Consider the following 20,771-nt stretch of genomic DNA (forward strand, 5'->3'; position numbering starts at 1 on the left):
CCTTACAAAACGCGCCCATAATCTCTTAGGGCCTGTTTGGTTCGTCGGTTGGAGGCGAGATGGAGGCGTCATCTCAACGGGCTGATATCGAATTGACGCTCCCGTTTGGTTCCTCTAGCTTCATTTCTTGCTCTGATCGCTCCAGCTGAGCTTCATCTCGGCAGGCGCGCCTANNCCCCTGCNATTGCCTAAATAGGCTNTTNGTGCGGCTGAAAAACGTCAGTTTGAAAAATATAGGGGGAGACCACAATTTGAATGAACTGGAGCCTCCATTTCGTGACGCTAGTGAGCGCGCCCATCTAGAGCCTCTACTGCCACTTTCTGCCAAGACGTTGACGTGGTGGTTTTGAGGCCTTTGATCAATTAGACGCGGCAGAAGATTTTACACTAAAACGCGCCAAAAGCTACGACCACCTCAATTTAGAAACTGATACCTCCAGTGGAACCAAACAGGCCCTTAGACTCTCGGAGAGGAACCCACCTCGGCGCTCTGTACGGTGGTGCATGCCCAAAGTTATGTTACACCGCCCTCGCTCTTAGTGATTATTTTGTATGGGCAGAATGATTTGGTTGGTGGCAGAATAAAGGCGGTATAACATAACTTTGGGCATGCACCACCGTAATTGGCTGCTAAAGCTAGCGCAAGCACTAACGCCTGCGGCGTAGTTATATTAGCTGCGGCGCCAGTCGCTAATTGGCTTAGGTGTGGCGGTGCCAGCCGCTTATTGGCTCAGGAGTTTGCAGGAGGTAAGGTGGATTTTCTCTTCGAAGGTCTGAGTCAACTGAGATAAAGGATGTCGAGAGCAACAAGCGAGCTCCGTCGCGAGCAGTGTCGCGAACATGCCATGTGTGTCTTCAGTTGGAGGTGATGCGTAAATGCTCAGCCACAGTGTAAGTGTTCAACCGCTGACGTAGCTACGGTGTGGGGGGCGGTTGGCTGTGGCTGTCGTCAGTTGGCAACGGTTGTCGCGAAGCTCCCGCTCGTGAATTTGCACTTATATCCAGCGACGCGCCCAGGCATCTCTCACCTCTACCTCACACAAACTCTCCTCGATATCCACCAGTTCGCCAAAGGTTTCGCATTCACCGTGGCTGTTCTTGGACCTGTCGGTATGGGTGCGCTGTCGCTTGATCAAACGAGACGCGGTGGTCCGGAAGGCCAAGGCCAGGCCGTCTCCACAACGTCACCATCTTGTCAGCACTGTCTGGGGCACGGGCAACTCTCTTGGGAAGTTCATTAGGCAATACGGGTTACAAGAGGAGTCCACACGAACTCATGGAGGATTCCAAAGCGATGAAGCGGTTGGCCCGACGTCCTCGAGTCGGGAGAAGGAATCTTTCGTCCGTGGCGAAGGCAGCGGGCGTCCCCCTGACAAGGACTCTGACCTGCGTCCGGGTGGCAGAAGTGCAGAGGCCAAGAAGCGTGAAACAAGGGCATTTGCTTGTTGGTTTCCAAAGCGATTTTCTCACCGCGATTTCGTGTGCGAGAAGAGGCTGGAAAGACTTTGCGCGTCTGCGGTAAGTACATGCCTGCAATACGCGATTCGGAAGCCCACTGACTAATATCCTGACAGCAATCATCTAGCCCCAGTACATAAATCATACGCCTGTATAACGTGCGACGCCGTTCTCAGCTCCCGCTCCGAGATGGAGCTTCATTCTGATCAAGATGGGCACTGCACACACTGCCATAATTCACTCGATGCCATCGAGGACAGGAATACACATCAATGCAGTATGACACGCTCAACACGCACAGATGCCGAAAAGTGGAAATCAATCTACCAGATTCTGTTTCCTGGGGATCCTGTTCCAGAGCCTTGTATGATTCTGTCGTTTGTCGCTTTGCGTGCGTTTGCTAACAGCGCTTTTAGTCGTCGATGATGAAGCTTTTGACCCTGGAGGCTCAGACGATGCTGTTGCATTATGTGGCAGTAGCGATGATGCGGTCCTTGATGCTCAGGCATCTAGCGAACCACCCATCTTACAAATGAATTCTATTTGGTCAGGCGAGGAGGGTCCATCGCCATCTGAGATAGCCGGCCTGGAGATTGGTATGATTGAACGTATGAAGATAGACCATAATTGAATGAACGAACTAAGTCTTGACCAATCTGATGATGAGGAAGAAAACCACGTCCCTTTTTGGTGCCCGGCCATCTGTAACGGTAACCATTCCCATTATTTCGGCGTGAACCCTAACATGGCCGTGCTATGGGCAGCAGTTCAAACGGAATTGCTGACGTACAGAAAGTTAAAAGAGGGCGATCCGTGGATATCAGAGCACTCAACATGAAGGACTTGCTTGAGGGCTTATGTGCAGGTGAAGGAATAAGGGTCGGACTTGTGGAAAAAGAGTTTATGAACCATTTCTGCTACTGTGGTAGATTTGAAGGAAAGCATGACATTTGGAGTCATCCAGTAGTGGGTGATGCGTGCAAAGAGTACTTTGCGAACCTCGACTGCAACGTACCTTGCCGAGACTCTTACTGAAACATTGCCAAACTATTACTGAAACGTTGGCGGACTCTTAAATTCAGTTAGCTCTCATACGGATTTTGTTAAAAAGACGCACAGGTTCTTTTTACTGCAGTGCGCATTCAGGTATAGATTACTGTTTCAGCCTGTCTATATCTCTGCGTTGACCGTCCTTGACCTTTGTGTTGACCGAGCGCCGATCACTGATCGTCTTCTACTAGATTGAGACCAGATTAGGGGGGTGTCTTGGCCTTGTATATATATTCATTCTTCTTCGTAGATCAAGTGAGAAGCTATCTCGAACCGAGAACGCCTAAGTTCTGCTTCTCAGAGATGATACAATCAAGACGAGCAAGAACTTGAAGAGATCATTGTTTCAGTGTCATCTTCCTCACGCCCCCTTCGACGTCCTTTTGATGTCCTTTGACGTCCTCCAATCCCCGGACACTTCGTTTTCGCCTATTTTCTTCAGTTGTGCTCAAATTAGGGCTAGAGTCATCTATCCGATGCGCTTCCGCTATTGTTAGGTTTTGAGGCTTACTTACAAAGCGGCATCGCCGATAGATCAAGCCACCTAATCAAACATTGAAACACATTAGGGCTATTCCACAACAGCACTCCCGTCTGATTTCAACCTAGTTGATTCCCCTCATCCCACTATTATTTTCCCAATGTGGGATTTCCAAAAAGACTGAAACCAGAACACGAGAAATATTCCTGCAATTAAGGCATGNCGCGAGGGTCAACCCCAGCCCCCAGATCCATGGCATCGTATAATCACCACAATTTCTCAGCAAAAGCTCTGCAAACCACCACGGGCCTACTGACCGGATCAGCGGGAGATGCGCGCTAAGGATTCTATATCTTGAGCTTTAATTCTCTACATAACCTTTTCTCTCTATTTCGAGCTCTCTGCTTCACTCTTTTACTCGAGATTTCACATATATATTTTTTTCGCCTAGACGGCGTCCATTCATTCTCTTAGACATTCAATTCTAGATTTGTAGAAGTTATCCCTTTGTTCTGATTAGCAATGCTTCAACAAACCTTCCTCACTCTTGCTCTAGCAGCTCTCAGCAATGCCCACACCGTGGCATGCTGATTAGCAATGCTTCAACAAACCTTCCTCACTCTTGCTCTAGCAGCTCTCAGCAATGCCCACACCGTGGCATGCTGATTAGCAATGCTTCAACAAACCTTCCTCACTCTTGCTCTAGCAGCTCTCAGCAATGCCCACACCGTGGCATGGGTGAAGGGAATGTACTGCCTTGGCGGTAACAATACGGCAGTCGACGACAGCAACACCAACCTCGCCGTCAACCCGCTCTACAACCTCACGCAATCGGACTGGTGGTTCCAGCACGGCCGCGGCTGTGATGCCGCTCCCCCGGCTACAGGAGACATCCTGAACCTGCCAGCCGGCGGGACCTTCACCGTCGAGCTCGCACACAACCGTGCCCAAACCACCCTCTCCTACGGCGGTCAATATGCCTCAGAGTGGCCGGACGGCAATACGCACCCGGAAGACTGGTCCGGCCCCGGCAGCCCGCCCGACTGCATCCAAGACGACGGCGCCATGCACACGAACAACCAGAGCATGGCCGCCGGCACCGCGTTCGCCATTAGCTACACGCCGGACCTGAACTCGGTCACGATGGAGAATCTGGTCGTCTTTACCACGCTGTCGCACACGCCGTGGAAGCGCCTCGCTACCTACTCCGTCCCCGCCGCCCTGCCCGCCTGCCCGCCCGGCGGCTGCCACTGCGCCTGGCTATGGGTTCCCAACGGCTGCGGCCAGCCGAACATGTACATGGCGGGCTACCGCTGCAACGTCACGGGCGCGACGGGCACCGCCCCGCTCGCGAAGGCCCAGCCGCCCGTCTACTGCGGCGACGACAGCTCCAAGTGCGTCAAAGGCGCCAAGCAGATGATCGCGTGGAATCAGCTCACCGGCAACAATATCCAAACTGGGCCGGGCCAGAGCCCTGCATATGGTGCTAACTGTGGGTGGTCGGGTGGCGCGCAGAATGATATTTTCCAGAGCGTCAGCTAGTCGGTTGTACCTAGCTCGGAGACGTCGAGTGCTGGGGTGAGCTCGAGCAGCACGTCGGTGTCCAAGGTTGTGGTGGCGAACGTGTCTGCGTCGTCACCGTCATCGCCGTCGGTTGTTCATTCGTCTCAACGCCAGTGCCGTCGAAATCGTCTTCTGCTTCCACGCTTGCGGCTTCGCATTCGCCATCCTGCACGCCTGTTACACTGATGTCGACGGTCACGGAGACTAAGGTCGTGACGAGCGTTCAGTATGTTACTCTGAATAAGAGGCATGCACATGCCTAGTCGTTTTATTCTCAACATTTATCAAATCGGTATTGAGCACTTGCTGAAGGGGTTTTAGTTACGAGAAGAAAATCTTAGTTTATCAAAAGGGGTTTGGGTTTTGTGTAAGAAGTGTGTATATTAAAAGTGAAGATATATATTCAGTAAACATGTCTGAATCAAAAGAATTGATCCCGGCTACTTGGCTACATATCTAACCTAGCAGTAAACTCCATGATTGCAGTAACCAGTGATACCTTACTAGCAGCACAGGTTATCTACTCATAGATACTCATTAATATTTTTTGCATACCTTCCATTGACAACATCATCTTAAATTCGGATTAGAGATACACGCATGACACCAGCAGAGTTTCAATTCCTATCCAAGAATAAATCACCGGCTTGAGCCTCGAGGTTTCCTCTATCTGCCATCTGTCAGCCAGGCAGGTATCACGAATGACATATAGCTAGCTGATTGTATAGAGACACAGAATTGAAGGAGCGATCTGTTTTATTTAAGGTGGCTCTAAGAGCTCTAATATACATAAGAGAATTGACCCCTTATAGGGGTCCCTAGAGGGTGGTGTAATAAGACGAAACTAGGCTGATACTGATGTCTGACAGCCGTCGTCGCACCTCTGCAGTAAAGCTACCTCCGCGGCCAACACACCCCCTTAGGTCTGACGTAGAGCGTCAGAGCTGGATTACCAGATTAGGTAGTCGGGATAGACGAGCTGGTGGTGAGCTTTTGCTGTGGTTCGATTGTTAGGTCCTTAGCAGTACGATGTAAGCGTTCTGAGCAGTACGTTGTAAGCGTTCTGAGCAGTACGATGCAAGCGATCTGAGCAGTATGTTGTAAGCGTTCTGAGCAGTACGATGCAAGCGATCTAAATTGGTTACGCTATATAAGCGCGAGAGTGTTGTGGGGGTGCCTATTGTCGATAGGGCTTCCGTTGTGCCTACCGTTGTAGGGCTTCCGTTGTGCCTACTGTTGTAGGACCTACTGCTGCAGGCCTTGTGATGCCTACTGTTGTAGGAACTACTGTTGCAGACTCCGTGGTGCCTTCCGTTTGGTTAGACTGTAGGCATAGCGGCACAGTCGTTGTCTGGTTCGTGGTTTGTGGTTCGTGGTTCGTGGCAGTACGATGCCAGCGTCTGGTTCTTAGTAGTACGGTACCAGCGTCCTGAGTAGTACGATGTAAGCGTCTTGAGCAGTACGATGCAAGCGTCTTGAGTAGTACGATGTAAGCGTCTTGAGCAGTACGATGCAAGCGTCTTTTCTTAGCAGTACGGTGCTAGCGTTGGGTCCTTGGTAGCATGCGTTTCGGCGCTATCGTTGTCTGGTCCTGAATTTGGATGCTTATAGAGGAGGTTAAATTCCTTAATTATTGTCGCCATTTCGAGCTTCTCTGACCTCTTTGCTACCTTTTGAATGAAGGCATAATACAGAGCTGGACAGATCTCCTTACAGTCCTGGACAAAGGCTCGTACAACGCTGCTTTCCGTTGCCTCTATTAACCCTTCCTCTAGCTCTTCGCCGTTCTGTATGATGGTAATATGAAGCTGAAGCCAAGATTCTAGAGTCTGATGTTTAGGCCCTTGTTTCCATTTCTTGAGATCGTCCAATACCATTTGCTGTAGCGTAGCTTGAGATGGCTTTGCTACCTTCTTTAGCTGTCTTAGAACCGAATGTGGTGTAGTGAGGTTTTTGAGATACCTAGAGAAGTTGGTGCCTACGGTGGTATGTAAGAGTGCTGCAAACGTGTGGAGCTTCTCTTCCCGCTTTAGGTAGTCTTGTCGTTGAAGCTTGTAGAGCTCGAAAAGCATTCTCTGTGTCTCTATTGATTGTGGAGTTTGTTGGTTTTGCTGATTTGATGAAGCAGGTGTAGCGGTTCTAGTAGATGCTGGAGTTGCTGCTGGAGCTGTAGGAGCTGCTGCTGATGCTGCAGGAGCTGTTGCTGGTGTTGCAGGTGCTGCTGCTGGCGTTGCAGGAGCTGCTGCTGGTGCTGCAGGAGCTGCTGGTGCTGCGGCTATCGAAGGTATCTCTGGCTTAGTGTTTTCTTTGATTTCGTTCTCCGCTTTATCTGGGTCCATATAGTCCCAGATCTTCGCAAAACTTGCTTCTTGGTGGATAAATTGAAACCATATAGGCCAGTCTTTTTGGGTTAGCAATAGAGGGTTAGTCGACTCTGTTGTGGGTGCCATGGTGGCTTTTATTGAGGTTTAAGAGAGGTTGTGTAAAGAGACGCGCTTACGCGTAAAGCACGCGATATTTTGTGACGAACTATGCTTAAAGAGGCTTAGTGGTAGTTGTTTGGCCACTGAGATCTCCCTGGTGCTTAGAAGGTTACCGGGCTTATAACTGTCAGCTAGGTAGGTATCACGAATGATATATAGCTAGCTGATTGTATAGAGATACAGAATTGAAGGAGCGATCTGTTTTATTCAAGGTGGCTCTAAGAGCTCTAATATACATAAGAGAATTGACCCCTTACAGGGGTCCCTAGAGGGTGGTGTAACAAGACGAAACTAGGCTGATACTGATGTCTGACAGCCGTCGTCGCACCTCTGCAGTAAAGCTACCTCCGCGGCCAACACCATCCACCTCGTCCATCCGGCCTCCTATCCTCCGTCTTAGCAAGCTGATCATGCCGCGGATCGCCGCCTAGGATTTCACGGCCCGCTATCCTCCCACTCGCAGTACAAGATGAGACCATGGGAATGACCGGTATCGCGGAGGTCCGCTCGCAAATAGAAATGGTGCTGGGAGGGTAAAAAACGCCCCTCCCTCTCCGGCATTGCTGGCCTCTAACACAAATATATCGGATACCCTTAACCAACAACATATCTACAGAATGCCTCCCACGTGACTCAAAATACTCCTCAGAGGGCTCAGGAGCGCGTAATGAACCGTCCAGATCAGCCTTCACGGGTTATCATGGCGAGGGCGGTGCCTGTGCTATATAGTACGTCCGCGTGACCGCGCACATAGACTTGGTGATTGCGATGACGGGTGGACAAGAGGTTGCTAAGGAGAATATCAATCGCTGTTGGCTACGGTAATGCGATGATAACGTGAGAGGAAGGGTACGAGCACGTACTCAGTAGGCACAGGGGGTAGTGCAGCTGTGGGAGGGCTTCGGGGAGTGAGTCTGCTGCTGCTAGGCTGCGAGCAGGAGAACCGCGGTGGGAGTGAAGAGCTTCATAGTCGAGAGAGTGATAGGGGTGCTGAAGAGTGGCTTAGAATTTAAGTGGAGAGTCGAAGGGTTGAAGGTGGAAAAGAGGGTCACTGATACAAATGTGGGTTGTTGGATGCGTTGCTGGTAGAAGAGGGTTGGCATATCAATAGATTCGGCAGGGCAACGAGAAACAGGCTTGCAAATCAATCAACGAGACTTCAATATTGAATTGAACTGAATGCCAAGGCTCAATCAATTCAACCAACTGAGAGCTCGCGGACTTGGCAACGCATCCAATCTGGAGGTCTCGATTGAATTAAATTCATTAAAAATATTAAAGCTTTTAATATTATATAGAAATATACCAAAGTTCATATACAGTAATGCCCTGAACCTTATTTTTTTTTCTTAGTGTTTCTTACTGGAAAACCCACCCACACTATTATATTACTACTAAAGTCTTAGTAGGTAAGTAGGGGTACCTGGGACGTCGTCCGCGGCTTCTGAAGGGATCGGCATGATAACAGGCAGCCTCAAGAAGACCCAAAGTCTACCAGAGAAAGCTAATCAGAAGAAAGAGGCGATTCAAGAAAAGATTCAACCTCAAAAAGATTCACAGGCGTCTCAGCAGTCCATTACTCAAAATCAACAGCAGTTTGCAATATCACAAAGCTTGATAAACCAACAACTAGCGGCCCAACAGCAGTTCATTCTTGCGTCATCTGCTACCGGGTCTCAGCAGCAAATTGCTCTAACACGACCACTGATGGTAATGCCGCAGTTCGGTCCTCAAGGTGCTATGGAGAGTGGTATTGTATTGCCAAGTGCAGGGACATCCCTACGCCCACAGATGCCACGACAATATTATTCCGGCCCTGCGACACTACATGCAAGCCCCACAAAGGATGCCAACCAGTGTCGGATATTTGCCAATTCAACAGACACCACAGTTGCCCCAACAGCAAGCAGTCTATCCACAACTTTGGCCTATGCAAGGCACTACTTTTCCCGCCTATGGGAACTACTCGGCAGTTCCCAACGCCGTAGGAATCATTCCACCAAATAACTATCCTACGCCTCCTGCCTCTCCTCCGACGGCTGCCGTCAATGTTGTTCCAGATTCTGCCGCGGAAGATTCACACGGCGAGCCCTCCCAGAAATCGTTTGCCGCGTCAGTTACTGCTTCCGCCATCACCGAGGCTGTTAGTAATTTAGAAAGTGGCAACACGTCACTTGTGAACCAACTAAAAAACAGGGTTCCGACTGCAACCCTGCAAGGTTTAAATAGTGAGCCCTCCACCTTGAAGTCGTGGGCCACATCAGTTGCTGCTTCCACCGTCACCGAAGCCGTCAGCAATTTAGAAAGTGGCAATACACCATCTCCGGACCAACCGGAGAAAAACGCGCCAGCAGTAGCCCCGCAAGGGCCTTCTACCATAAAATCGTTAGCCTCGTCGTTTTCTACTTCTTTCATCACGAATGCTATCACAGATTTCGGTGGCGGCAACCCATTAAGCTAATATTGATGTGAGCATGACTCATTGGTGCTTCATACCATCTACGGCACAGAGAATTTAGCGGAAGCTACACGGGCAACAATATTAGCGTATTTACCGGCACTCTAGTTCAGTGATATTATTGGACTAGACTCCTTCGGATTGGACCTGGATTGAGGCTTACATTGGACTAGGTCTATCATAATTAGAGCTCTAGAAATTCCGGTAGTGACAGCAATCTGGAGAGCTTGACCGTCTTTACCTGCTAAATCATCAGTTCCCACCTCGTCGCTACCATTCCGTGTCTCGCCGCCAACGTACTATACAAGTGATGTCGGAGAAACCCGGCACCACGCTAAACCCAAATGGGGGCGTACCAAAACGGAGTTTACCCATCCCTTGAGCCCTAGTACACAGTTTAGCTTTCAACGATATATGCCCTCTCCGTACCCCCACGGTAACTAGTGATTGAATGAAGTGTCACCTATGTCTATTGCTTCTTGTTTTGCGAGTAAATGAAGTTGCCAGCTTTTAGATTGTTAGCATTAGTTTCCGTTGCCAGTCTCTATAACAGTAATGGTGTACAAAAGCTATATGCAGTGTCATATATGCAATCAAAGAATATTGATTCAATCCCTAAAGAATGAATTGCGCACTTACCTACTGGAACCAATCCATTCTCTTTCGCCCAGTGCCTGACGCCCTCCCTCTCCTTCCCAGTGCCCCAATGCTGCCTACCACTCAGCTTGGTCAAGTTCAGTGGCTGGCTTGTCCCATTCGCAGGCGCAAAGGCTAAGAACACGTATCTATGCTTCCCAGTCTTTGGTGGAGGGCCTGGAGGCTTATCCCTTAACCCGTCAGCGTCCCAAGAGCATGTGGTCCGTGCGCGAGCTTCAAGAATACCGTTTTTAAAAGTGCGCAAGCCAATATTATTTGCTTCGAATATCTAAGCGCTAACAAGAAATCCAGCCACTCTGATTGGCTAATCCTTATCGATAGCTACAGGACGCGAATTGACGGGTTAAGGGACGCTCCATGATCTCCTCATAGCTTTTCATCGCTTTCGGTCGGGAAACCTCGAAAATGGGCAATATAGAGACGCTGTCGCTAGATAATGGTACTCCGGCTGCAATCCAATGGCAGATCTCAGACCATTCGGGGTTGTCGCGTGAAGGCGCGTCCGGATCGGTAAGGGTTACGACGTATGTCATATTCGATTTGCAGCAGTCACTATGCAAGCTGGAAGTGGTTTCGTCATAGAGCTCTATTGTGGGAGTATCTTGGACATGTTTCGACTTGGTGGTGTTGCCCAGATCGGCGTTCTCCGACCATAAAACCGAGAGTGTGAGCGAAGGGAGGAAGTCGTCGATCACTATGCCGTATAAGCCTGGTTTAGAAGCCTGCAATAAACAGGACAAGGGCCAGCTACCTGTAGGAGTGATCTCTGCTTTTTTTCAGCCTGCTTCGTTGTTAATAATCACATCGGGTCAATGAGAGCTGTAGGTGGCGCACTCCGCTCGCATAGTCAAGATACTACTCAACACCGGATGAATGAATATTTCCCGCTTTGTAGGCAGAGCATATGACGAGGGATATAGCTGAAGCGACTGAATGAGCAAGAACGAAAGAGGGAAAGAGCAATGAAACATGGTGGGAGAACTTCAAGTTGTAGCTAACAAATGTACCCCAATTACAGCAATTTTCAGATAAATACAAGTGTATTAATCCAGAGGGGGTTGTCAAGATGCTGATGAAGTGTTGCGAGAGGTGTTGCCATGGGATTCTGAGGTTTCGCAGGGTCGCGTGCTGCTTTTCCACATTTCCTGAAGCTCTCCCCACAATATCGTCATTCGTCTGCCACCATGTAGATCTTATATCAAGGGTCGTAGCACTAGAGATACACGAATTATTCTAACTATGTGTCTAATATCTAATGCTTGGGGTGCAAATATCCCTTAACCCGTTGAAATTCGTCCAATGATTATCAGCCAATTAAAGTATCTGGATTAGCGAAAGACACCCAATGAAATCTAGTCGTGAACTTAAGCGACCTTAGCGTGGGACTCCAACGGGTTAAGGGATAACGATATTGTTAAAGCCCGAATTTTGTTCAAAATTGCGACTATATTACGAGGATGGAAAGAAAGGAGCGAGAATCGCCATTCACGCGACTCACGCCCCGCCCTATGAATTGAATAGGATAAAGAACTTAAGGTTCTCAGAGACAGCCCCTCCAACCCATAGGCAGAAATGTTCCATCCCATGAACACGGCGTCCAATCTGGCTACCATGATGAGTCCGATCCGGTTTCCAATTCTTGCATTTGTCACACCAAATTGGGTTGCCACACCAGTTAAATGCCATTAAATATCACAGCGATACAGTCTATCGCCCATCCACCTTTTGCCGATCATATTGGATACCATGCTCTTGAATTCTAGGCATTGAAGGCTTTATAATGGCGACTCTGAAAGCGCGGTTGGACTTAGATTGATATCCCATTTAGTTGAAGCAAGACCTAGCATCGTTAGATACCCAACAGGACAGACGGGGTTGAATAACTCACCTTCTCAATATATCTAACCCCTATCAAAACACCGTCCGCATCTTGGAATTCACTATCATCGCCGAAATCAGCATTACCGTCGTCAAGACAAGTTAGGCATGTGACAACTATCTCCGTATATATATCACCCATGCGGCTAGGTAGTCGCTCTTTCGCAAGGTCAACAAGAACATCCTTGACGAGAGAAGCCTTTTTGACCTCGTCTTTCTCTGGATCGCTTAAGATAGCAAGGACCGGAGACGGTGACGGATTACTGCCCTCGCAGTATTTAACGAAGGACTCCCACAACCCAATTTCTAGAAGACAAACTCCGAGGCTATAGATATCATGTTGCATAGTGTAATCCTCTTCGGGTTTCAGCCCCTGTCGGCGGGGGTGCCGGTAGAGATCTCGTTCCCAGACACAGTCTCCAAACCGCATGGTCTTACCATCTGCCAAACGAAACTTCTCGAAACCTAAGAGGAATGAGGCTCCCAGAACCGACCTCTGGTTTTGGAATATTAAGATCGTCTCGGGCCGTATGTTCTTGTGAACGAATCCATATGTGTGAATGTAACTCACAGAAGTAGCTAGCTGTTGTGCGACCTTGAAGCGGTCGCTGAGAGAGAGAGTGATATCTGCAAAAACAAGGATACTTCGAAGACTCTTGGGGTTTTCTAAGCTCTCGGGGATTCTAAAGACGAAGGTGAATGAGGTTACTTTTTTCTTTGCCGAGTCAGCGACCTTTACGACTCCGCGACAGTTGAGAAGGCCAAAAGTGAGGGGCTCGGCGCGAGAAAGTTTTGTTGCCAGTTCACGAACGTCCTTTGTTAAAATGGAGACGTTAGCCTCTGGATCGCACGCAACCGAGTCTAGTATAAACCGCTTGGTAGATGATCTCTGCATCATCTGTGCTGTAGAGAAAGGTATGTTGTGACGGATCGCAGAGGCAAGACCGTCCTCCGGAAGGAATACGGAGGTTTTAATCTGGGGTTCCTGCTTCAAGGAATCCCTTAGCCCTTTGGCTGTGGACACGGACCCGACCTCAGTCTTATCATCCTTATCCAATTCCTGGTCGATTCGAGAACTTCCAACTCTCATAATAAGAAACCAGGAGGGATCAAATAGCTTCTGCCACGCTTCAAAATCTTGTATTGCTTTGTCCAAGCAATCTTTAACCAAAACATATTTCCATCTTTTCATGCCGGACCCTCCATCGCTGTTGCCAGTATCTTTGTCCTTTTTCTTCTTTTGAACTCTTTCAATCTGGGCGATCGCCGCTTCCAATTTGCTCACTAGCACTCGGAGAATCCGATTCTGTATGTTCTGGTGCTCCTCATCCAGAGTATCCCAGACTTGGACAAGGAAGCCTAACTGGATTTCCGTTTTTTTCCAATTACTCTCAACGCGGAGGATTTGTTCGTCTATTTCAGCTCCTGCGGCTTTGAAGGTAGCATATTGGTCAACCAAGAATTTGCCATATCTGAATTCGTGATATCATGTGTCAGTATGTGGTTTTCCTTAGAAAGGCAGAAGACTATGTGGCTTACTTGAAGCACAGGTCGGCCGTTGCGACTACCGCAAGGGCTAGTTCCACGCCAGGCATTGTAAGCAATCAGCTAGTGCTGAGAGGGAAACAGCCGAAAGGACATACAAGAAGCTTAACGATTGCGTCCTCCTCCAAGAGAAGGGCTAGATTGCCCATCATTAAATATGGTACAGTTTCAGCTCGTTAGCCTTGCCAGCGTGCCGAGCCATTGTGGCTTGCTCCATAGTTAATTTTGGTAAAGCCCTACTATCACGTGCCAACTTTCACACGGGCATACTGCTCCTTATCCAAACGAATCTTCCACCAATGTATTAAATCACTACCAAACCTTACTATATCTTCCATAACTAATTAATCTAAAAATACTACGAGGCGAAAGCTCTTTTATTTCTCTATCTATTCCACGTTGTAGCTTTATTATATAAAAAGTTTGATATAGGCAGTTGGTCGGTTTTAGACCAAGATGCGTTTTAAAATCTAACTCGTTTTCTACGATGATGTATCTTATGCCTTAATATGATAGATATAGGGCTCTAATATATACATAGAGAGAGGTAATTACTTAAAGAATCTATTGTAATAAGAATATATAGTATAACTATTGTGGTTAAGCTATAGTTTATAAAAATCGATTTTTAAACCATTTAGTTTCCACTAAAACGACGCCCATAAGCTCTTAGAAGGCTTTATTCTAGAATTTGGGGGGTATACGGAGCAGAATGCACGTGTTCCCGCCCCGTAACTAAATTCTACTACGGAGCCTCTGATTTATGAAATAACCGCAGCCGGGCTCAGCTCACACTGATTCCTAAAGTTCAGTCTCTCGAAACCTCACTCATTTACTCTACAGCTAGCTTTACTGGTCTTGATACGTAGACCTGGCAAGCATTAACCCATAGGATCTCCTTTTTTTAAATGTGATACCTAGTCTATGCATGCTTCAGCCCCTCCACTTTAGAAGAGCCTGGTGTTACTAGGACCTCACCAAAAACAATACTACATCCTAGTACAAAATGCTGATATAATTTTCAGCAGCTCGACTTAATCTTAATGTCAAGTAGTCTAAGTGTAATGCATCCATTATTCTTCTAGGCTAGGCTAATTTCATACAGGTACAATGCCTCCTATATCAGATCTCATGAGGGACTCGAAATTGGAGACAAAGTTCTATCCAGGGTACACACAGCATGTCTATTATGTCTCCGGAGCCACACCTCGCCAACGCAAGGTGAGAAAAGAAGAGCGCTGGGAAAGAGGGAGGAACCTTGGCGCTGGCGCGTTCGGGATTGTATAGTTGGAGAAGTTTGTGACCGAAAATGCCGAGGTCAAACATCGAGCAGTCAAAGAGATAAGGAAGACTGTGCAAAGGCCTAAAGCTGCCGATTATAGCCGCGAATTGGAGGCCATAGCAAAGTTTTCACATTCAAAGGTAGAATACACCATTCATTTCCATATTTTACTATCATATTTATTCTTTTTCTCACTTTCTTGACACCACGTATCAAATGCTTACGATGAACAGTACGAGCTATGCTTTGTAAAGTCGTTCGGGTGGTATGAAAATAACGAGAGCGTGTTTATCGCTATGGAATATTTCCCCCTTGGTGATCTTCAAAATTATCTCTCATCACCGTTGCCAGAGGAAGAGGCACAGCAAATTACCTCCCAGATTCTAGAAGGTTTGGCATTCATGCATGAAAATGGGTTTGCACATCGAGACTTAAAACCGAACGTCAGTTCACACTCTTAGCTATACTGCTATAACTTTCTTATCTTGACGATTGCCTGACAATCCGTAAAATATAGAATATTCTCGTAAAATCCAAAGGCCCGGATTGGTGGATAAAGATTGGTGATTTTGGTATCAGTAAGCGAGCAGAGGAGGGCCTTACAGCCCTGCGGACTTTAAATGGTACTCCTGGCTTCCTTGCCCCGGAGATGCTTATGCAGCTTGGCCTCCTCGATGACGACGACTTCGAAGTTAGCGACGAATACACCGTAGCCGTCGATATCTGGTCATTGGGCGAGATTGCTTTTCGTGCTTTAACTGGAGTATCCCCTTTTCCCACTAAATCCTTGAGGACGTACGTCAAAGGGGCTTCGGATTTCCCCGTACAGTTATTGCAGGCGCATGGCATAAGCAGTGAAGGATGCGACTTCCTGAAGAAACTGATGGCTCCGATCCCCCAGATACGTCTATCAGCCAAGGATGCTTTAACTCACGTATGGATCGAGCCGCAAAAGCCCTCGTCGGCAAGGGCATCTGCTGAAATGCAAAGGTAATACCCGCATTATTATTGCTGAAGGGAATCCTTGGTACATTCAGTGGTGCCCCTAAAAGCCCCTAAAAGCCTCTATATACACCTAATGTCAGGGACTTCTTCGGGCGACCGTGCATACCCTTACGGAAGGCCCTTTTTCGTTCCGCTTGCCACACTTGTTATCTCTGAGTTTACGTAACGATACTTACTTGTGATCTTAGATCCAATTCCACAAGGCAGGAAGAAATAACCCCGGATCAACTCATAATAGAGGCGTCAGCATGCTGGAGCACTGCGGATGTTCCTGCGCTTGAAGCGGATATATTTATGAGTCCAGCGTCAAAAAAACACATAGCCGCGAATCCACAAGCCATGCAACATACTGCTAGTAACTTCTCGGATACTAAACATGATCGAGAGAATCCAAAACCTGGAGAAGAGACGTCACAGAACGGCAGTGCCTCTACGCATACCAGCGGCCAAGCACAGGCGAAAAATAACAACCAGGGAGAATTCTACACCATCGCCGAAGCCCTTGCAAGACCTAGTACCAGTGGAAGATTCGTTTCTCCCATTTCTTCAAGCCATGACTATGGCTCAGCCACGACGACAACACTCGGAGCACCTAAAAACTATGCCAAGCCAGTCGATAGCCTTCCTGCAACGCGAGCCGGAGAATCATCCACATCAGAATCCACCAGTAGCAGTAATGAAAAATACACGGCCAAACACCTGCCGCCAAGCCAAATACCTAGAGCTTCCAGTCGCACATTCGTCTCGAGTAGAGCGGGCAGCAAACCATCACCTATTTCCAAAAGAATTCAATCAACGGCTATCCATACCGATAACTTATCACGCAGTGATAGGGATGAAGAGCATGAAACATGCCGCACAAAAGAGCGCAAAATCGACCAGTACGAATCCCTCTGCAAAGCAGACGAGGATGAAGAGAGACGAAGGCGTCCAGGTTGGACACCAGCAGGGACGCCCATTACTACCGTAACCAGTGAGAAATCTTTCAAATCTGTTTCATCTATTGGTGCGCTGGATGGTGGACATGTTTTCGAAGCCAAAAAGGGGCCTACCAACCTTCCCACCCTTAGCCGCCAACGCAACCCTCATAGAGAGATGTTGAACGGACGATCAGGAATAAGAACTCTGTTTTATTAAAGAGGGCTCTAGAAGCTCTCTTATATACATCAGGTAGGTCCCAAATACAATGACGACGACGTCGTCATGTAGTAGGTCATAGTTAAGAGAAACAGGTAATGAGACGTTCGATGAGACATACGAGCTCAAGATATGAGACAACTGAGACATAGTTCGTATAGACGATCTAGGTCGTCAGACAGTATTACGATGGTAGTAAGGAACTTCGATTTAGGTTGACACACCCCCCCAGCTGCATAGAGCCTTCTGGGCTGCTGTAGAAATACTAAAAAGTTATAATAGCAATTTGGTGTTAAGTCAAAGGAAATCCTCTATATATTTACCTTGCCTAAATATTATTTAAATTAAATTAAATTAGATCCTTAATATTAATAAGGTTTAATTACTAAATAAACGTCTTATGCTTTTAATAAGGCAGAGCCTTCGTTAGGCCGTCTGCTGTTATATCCGCAGTAGGCACCCGTTTAGTGTTAATACTTCCTGTATAAACTTCCTGGCGGAGCTAGTGGTAATAAATATTAACGTATTAAAGCTTGGTATTAAGCTCCGCGTCGCTTTTAGTAAGTAGTTAAATTATCTATAGGTTATTATAATATATCGTTTGCTTCTTATTAGGGTTAAATCTAATTTCTTTAAAGAATTGCTGCCACTAAATTAACTCGGTAGCTGCATGTAATAGGGCTAGAAGCTCTGCTTCCGTGCTTAATTTTATTACTAACTTCTACTTTATAAATCGCCAGTTAATTAGCCCTCTAAATAAGGTAAATAGATAACCTTCTATGCTCTTTTTGCTTACTAGGTTGTTGCTAAATAATGTGTTACTAGCCTTTACGAAGATCTAGTTTATTATATTCTCCTTTAAGTACTTAATTATAAAAGTCTTAGTTTAATTAAGGTAGGTAATTGCCCTCGTAGTAGCTGCGTTATAAATTAGTAATAGATTTTATAAGAATTCTAACAGCTTGCTTATTGTTCTTACTATATCTAAATAAGTAATATTAGCTATATAGAGTATAGATCCGACTTTCCTCTAATAGGCGTAGGTATCCTGCTTAGAGGCTTACTCTAGATTAAGCTTAAGTTCCTTAATACCCATTAGTATATATATCTTGCGATAATCTTTAACTTTAAAGCTTATCGCAATTTTATTAATATAAAAATCCTAGCTAAGCCAGAGCTTCCTATTCTTTCTATTACGGATAATTTAAATTCCTAAGAACTAGGTAAGGTCACCTAGGTCCTTTATCTCGTACTTTCTTATAAGGTGCTCCTTAAAGGTTTAGAGCTTAAGTAGATCTTTCTTCCTAAATATAGCTGTGATATTATCGATGTAGAAGAAGACTATTAGCTAATCATTATAATATAGGTAAGGCTCCTCCACTACTGGCTTTAAGCCTTCCTTTTTTAGCGTTGTTATTAAGTTACCGTGCTATAGTAAAGGTAATCGCCTTAATCCATAGAGGGCTCTTTAGAGAAGTAAGCACTTGCCCTTAATTAAAAATCTATCTAAATACTTAATATATACAACCTTATTAATTACGCTATTTGCGAATATATTAACAGCGTCGCCTTACTAGCAGTCCAGGTTAAATATTATAATAATAGCCATTAAGGCTCTAAACGATCTTGCTGCTAAAGTTACGGTATAGGTGTCCTTATAAACTAACTTTTATAAATTACCTTATGCGTAAAAACGAGCTTTAAATCTCGTTAGATATCCGTTAATATTAGTCTTATATATAAATACCTAGATAATAGGTATAGTTTTAATATAGATTATTTTATCAACGACTTAAAACGTTTCTTAATTTTAAAGGTCTGTATACTCCTTCTAAGTAGCAGCTACAAACTCTTCCTTATATTAATGTCTTTAAAGCTCCTTCTAATTCCTAGGCAGCGGTAGGAGCTAATTATAGTGTAGCTTTTTATGAAATATAAGCCCTACATTAAAGGCTGATCTTTAAGCTAGAAGGCTTTAGTCGGTAACGTTAGCAAAAAAGCCTATATAGATCTTTAATCGTCCTTTAAGTCTCTTTCCTTTAACCACGTTTTACTCTCCTATATTACTATTAATCTTCTTCTTTAACTTAGCTTTATTAGTTAGAACTATAATATAGTATAGCTTCTTTACCGAGGTATTTAAGGACAGTAGTAGAGGCTCCAGTAAGTTAGGTTCTAATATCTTATCTAGGGTAAGAAGCCCTAGAGCTAAGTCGTCTTTAGAGCTTAAATCTTATTACTTACTACTCTTAATATTAGGCTCTTCCTTATTTCCACCAGATTCTACTAGTTATCTCCCTTTAGTATTAACTTAAATCTCGTCTTAAGTCTTATTACTTTTATTAGATAACAATTCTAATTTATCTTAAAGATCCTATATTTAATAGACATTAATAATTTCTAATATTTAGTTAGTTCTAACTTAGAGTATATTTACTAAATCTGGCTATAAGTTATTATAGAGTAACCGCTTATTAAACTTTACGTCTCTAGTTCTTATAACCTTCTTTTGACTAGGAATATAGATTTGGAATATATTCATTAAATTATATCCTACTAGATATCCTATATAGGCCCTTAGCGCGAGCTTATTTAGGCATAGAATATTATACTTAAGAGGGTAGGCCCTATAGCCGTAGACTTATAGGTGGCCTATATTTAGTTTTAGTAGTAATATACCTATAGCTAACTAGATTCTTTTAAAAGGCGTTTACTATCTAAGTCTTCTACTAGGCGTTTAATTAAGTAGATAGGCAGCTACTTTATAAACTTTAGAATATAGCTCCTTTAGTAAATAAGCCTTAATTCTTATATACCAAGCCTTCTATATAATTACCCCCCCAGATTATTCCGCTGGACCATTCTATAATTAAGTATTAGGTGCTAATCTTTTAATACTAATTCCTTATTTAGCTACCTATTCCTTAAATTTGCCTATAAGAGACGTCTCTCTATCTATATAGATAATAGCTACCTTAAAGCTATATCGTTGTTCGATAACATTGCAATATTTAATAACAATTTGGGTAAGGGACGACTTCTTAGCCATCGTCTCTACCTTATTCATTCGCGTCGCGTTATTAAGAAAGTGTACCACGTACTTATTGCCATTAAATGCGACTATTCTAGGTATCAAATTAAGGTAGATTCTATAGAAAGGAACCAGTAATCAAGTTAGTGGTCTTCTTAATATTACCTTATAAGCTTTACTTACTCTATATAATTTGTATTTTACTATTATCGGGCCTTTTATAATCGCGCCCATTACTAACTAAAGTAGTTACTTAATTGCGTCTTTTTCTATATAGCCTAATCGCTAGTACTATATATGGCCTTCTGCCTAATTTAGTAGAGGCTTTAATAAATGCTTTACTAGCTTTAATTAAGTCACAAATAAAGCCTCTTATAAGTCCTTTAGCTTATTATATTTAACCGTTTTTTAACTATAGTGGTAGCTACAGCGGAAGTACGTCTTATTGTCACCAGAGAAGACAGTGTTCTCTTTATTATTTTAATAAACTCCCTTATTATTAAGCTTTTAGAGGTATACTAGGTTAGTATAAAAGCTTAGTATATAGGCTACTTATAAGAGCTGCATCTATATCTTGCCTATTAGTTAGTTAATTATAACTATAGCTATACCATAGCCCACAATCTCTTCTATATTCGATTTTACGTAGAGCCAATCTAATATAGGCTCAATATCGCTAATAAATCTAGCTTAATCGTTAATAACGTATATAGTAGTTTCTAAGTTAAGGATAAAGCTATTAT

The 20,771-nt window shown here is 45.2% G+C and overlaps 6 protein-coding genes across 6 annotated transcripts; 4 read left to right on the top strand and 2 right to left on the bottom strand.

Moving 5' to 3' along the window:
• Positions 1-1,122: 1,122 nt before the first annotated feature.
• K441DRAFT_25657 (uncharacterized protein) lies at positions 1,123-2,716 on the top strand. Its single transcript, XM_067640802.1, has 5 exons — positions 1,123-1,518; positions 1,575-1,822; positions 1,875-2,066; positions 2,130-2,604; positions 2,700-2,716. The coding sequence occupies exons 1-4, from the start codon at positions 1,277-1,279 to the stop codon at positions 2,294-2,296; spliced, it is 849 nt and encodes a 282-aa protein (XP_067506427.1). The 5' UTR covers positions 1,123-1,276; the 3' UTR covers positions 2,297-2,604; positions 2,700-2,716.
• A 945-nt stretch (positions 2,717-3,661) lies between these two features.
• K441DRAFT_631663 (uncharacterized protein) lies at positions 3,662-4,993 on the top strand (the record flags this gene model as incomplete). The annotated part of the gene is made up of 1 exon (XM_067646323.1): positions 3,662-4,993. The coding sequence occupies one exon, from the start codon at positions 3,662-3,664 to the stop codon at positions 4,529-4,531; it is 870 nt and encodes a 289-aa protein (XP_067506428.1). The 3' UTR covers positions 4,532-4,993.
• A 3,500-nt stretch (positions 4,994-8,493) lies between these two features.
• K441DRAFT_694565 (uncharacterized protein) lies at positions 8,494-9,920 on the top strand (the record flags this gene model as incomplete). The annotated part of the gene is made up of 2 exons (XM_067652728.1): positions 8,494-8,745; positions 8,807-9,920. 2 exons carry the CDS (start codon positions 8,494-8,496, stop codon positions 9,494-9,496), a joined length of 942 nt encoding a protein of 313 aa, XP_067506429.1. The 3' UTR covers positions 9,497-9,920.
• Positions 9,921-9,962: 42 nt separating this feature from the next.
• On the bottom strand, positions 9,963-11,121 carry K441DRAFT_685633 (PEBP-like protein; the record flags this gene model as incomplete). The annotated part of the gene is made up of 4 exons (XM_067651907.1): positions 9,963-10,000; positions 10,133-10,306; positions 10,503-10,844; positions 11,007-11,121. The coding sequence occupies 4 exons, from the start codon at positions 11,119-11,121 to the stop codon at positions 9,963-9,965; spliced, it is 669 nt and encodes a 222-aa protein (XP_067506430.1).
• Positions 11,122-11,957: 836 nt separating this feature from the next.
• On the bottom strand, positions 11,958-13,623 carry K441DRAFT_675439 (uncharacterized protein; the record flags this gene model as incomplete). Its single annotated transcript, XM_067650852.1, has 3 exons — positions 11,958-11,990; positions 12,039-13,500; positions 13,568-13,623. 3 exons carry the CDS (start codon positions 13,621-13,623, stop codon positions 11,958-11,960), a joined length of 1,551 nt encoding a protein of 516 aa, XP_067506431.1.
• Positions 13,624-14,683: 1,060 nt separating this feature from the next.
• K441DRAFT_675440 (kinase-like protein) lies at positions 14,684-16,480 on the top strand (the record flags this gene model as incomplete). The annotated part of the gene is made up of 6 exons (XM_067650853.1): positions 14,684-14,794; positions 14,861-14,995; positions 15,110-15,298; positions 15,373-15,845; positions 16,049-16,374; positions 16,470-16,480. The coding sequence occupies 6 exons, from the start codon at positions 14,684-14,686 to the stop codon at positions 16,478-16,480; spliced, it is 1,245 nt and encodes a 414-aa protein (XP_067506432.1).
• Positions 16,481-20,771: the final 4,291 nt, after the last annotated feature.

This window comes from Cenococcum geophilum, assembly GCF_001692895.1.
Source record: "Cenococcum geophilum 1.58 unplaced genomic scaffold K441scaffold_11, whole genome shotgun sequence".
Classification (NCBI taxonomy): Eukaryota; Fungi; Ascomycota; class Dothideomycetes; order Gloniales; family Gloniaceae; genus Cenococcum; species Cenococcum geophilum.

Coding starts and splice junctions, on each gene's coding strand:
- K441DRAFT_25657 (XM_067640802.1), top strand. CDS start 1,277: ATGGAGGATTCCAAAGCGATGAAGCGGTTGGCCCGACGTCCTCGAGTC. Junction 1,519..1,574: donor AAAGACTTTGCGCGTCTGCG/GTAAGTACATGC, acceptor ATATCCTGACAG/CAATCATCTAGCCCCAGTAC. Junction 1,823..1,874: donor GGATCCTGTTCCAGAGCCTT/GTATGATTCTGT, acceptor CAGCGCTTTTAG/TCGTCGATGATGAAGCTTTT.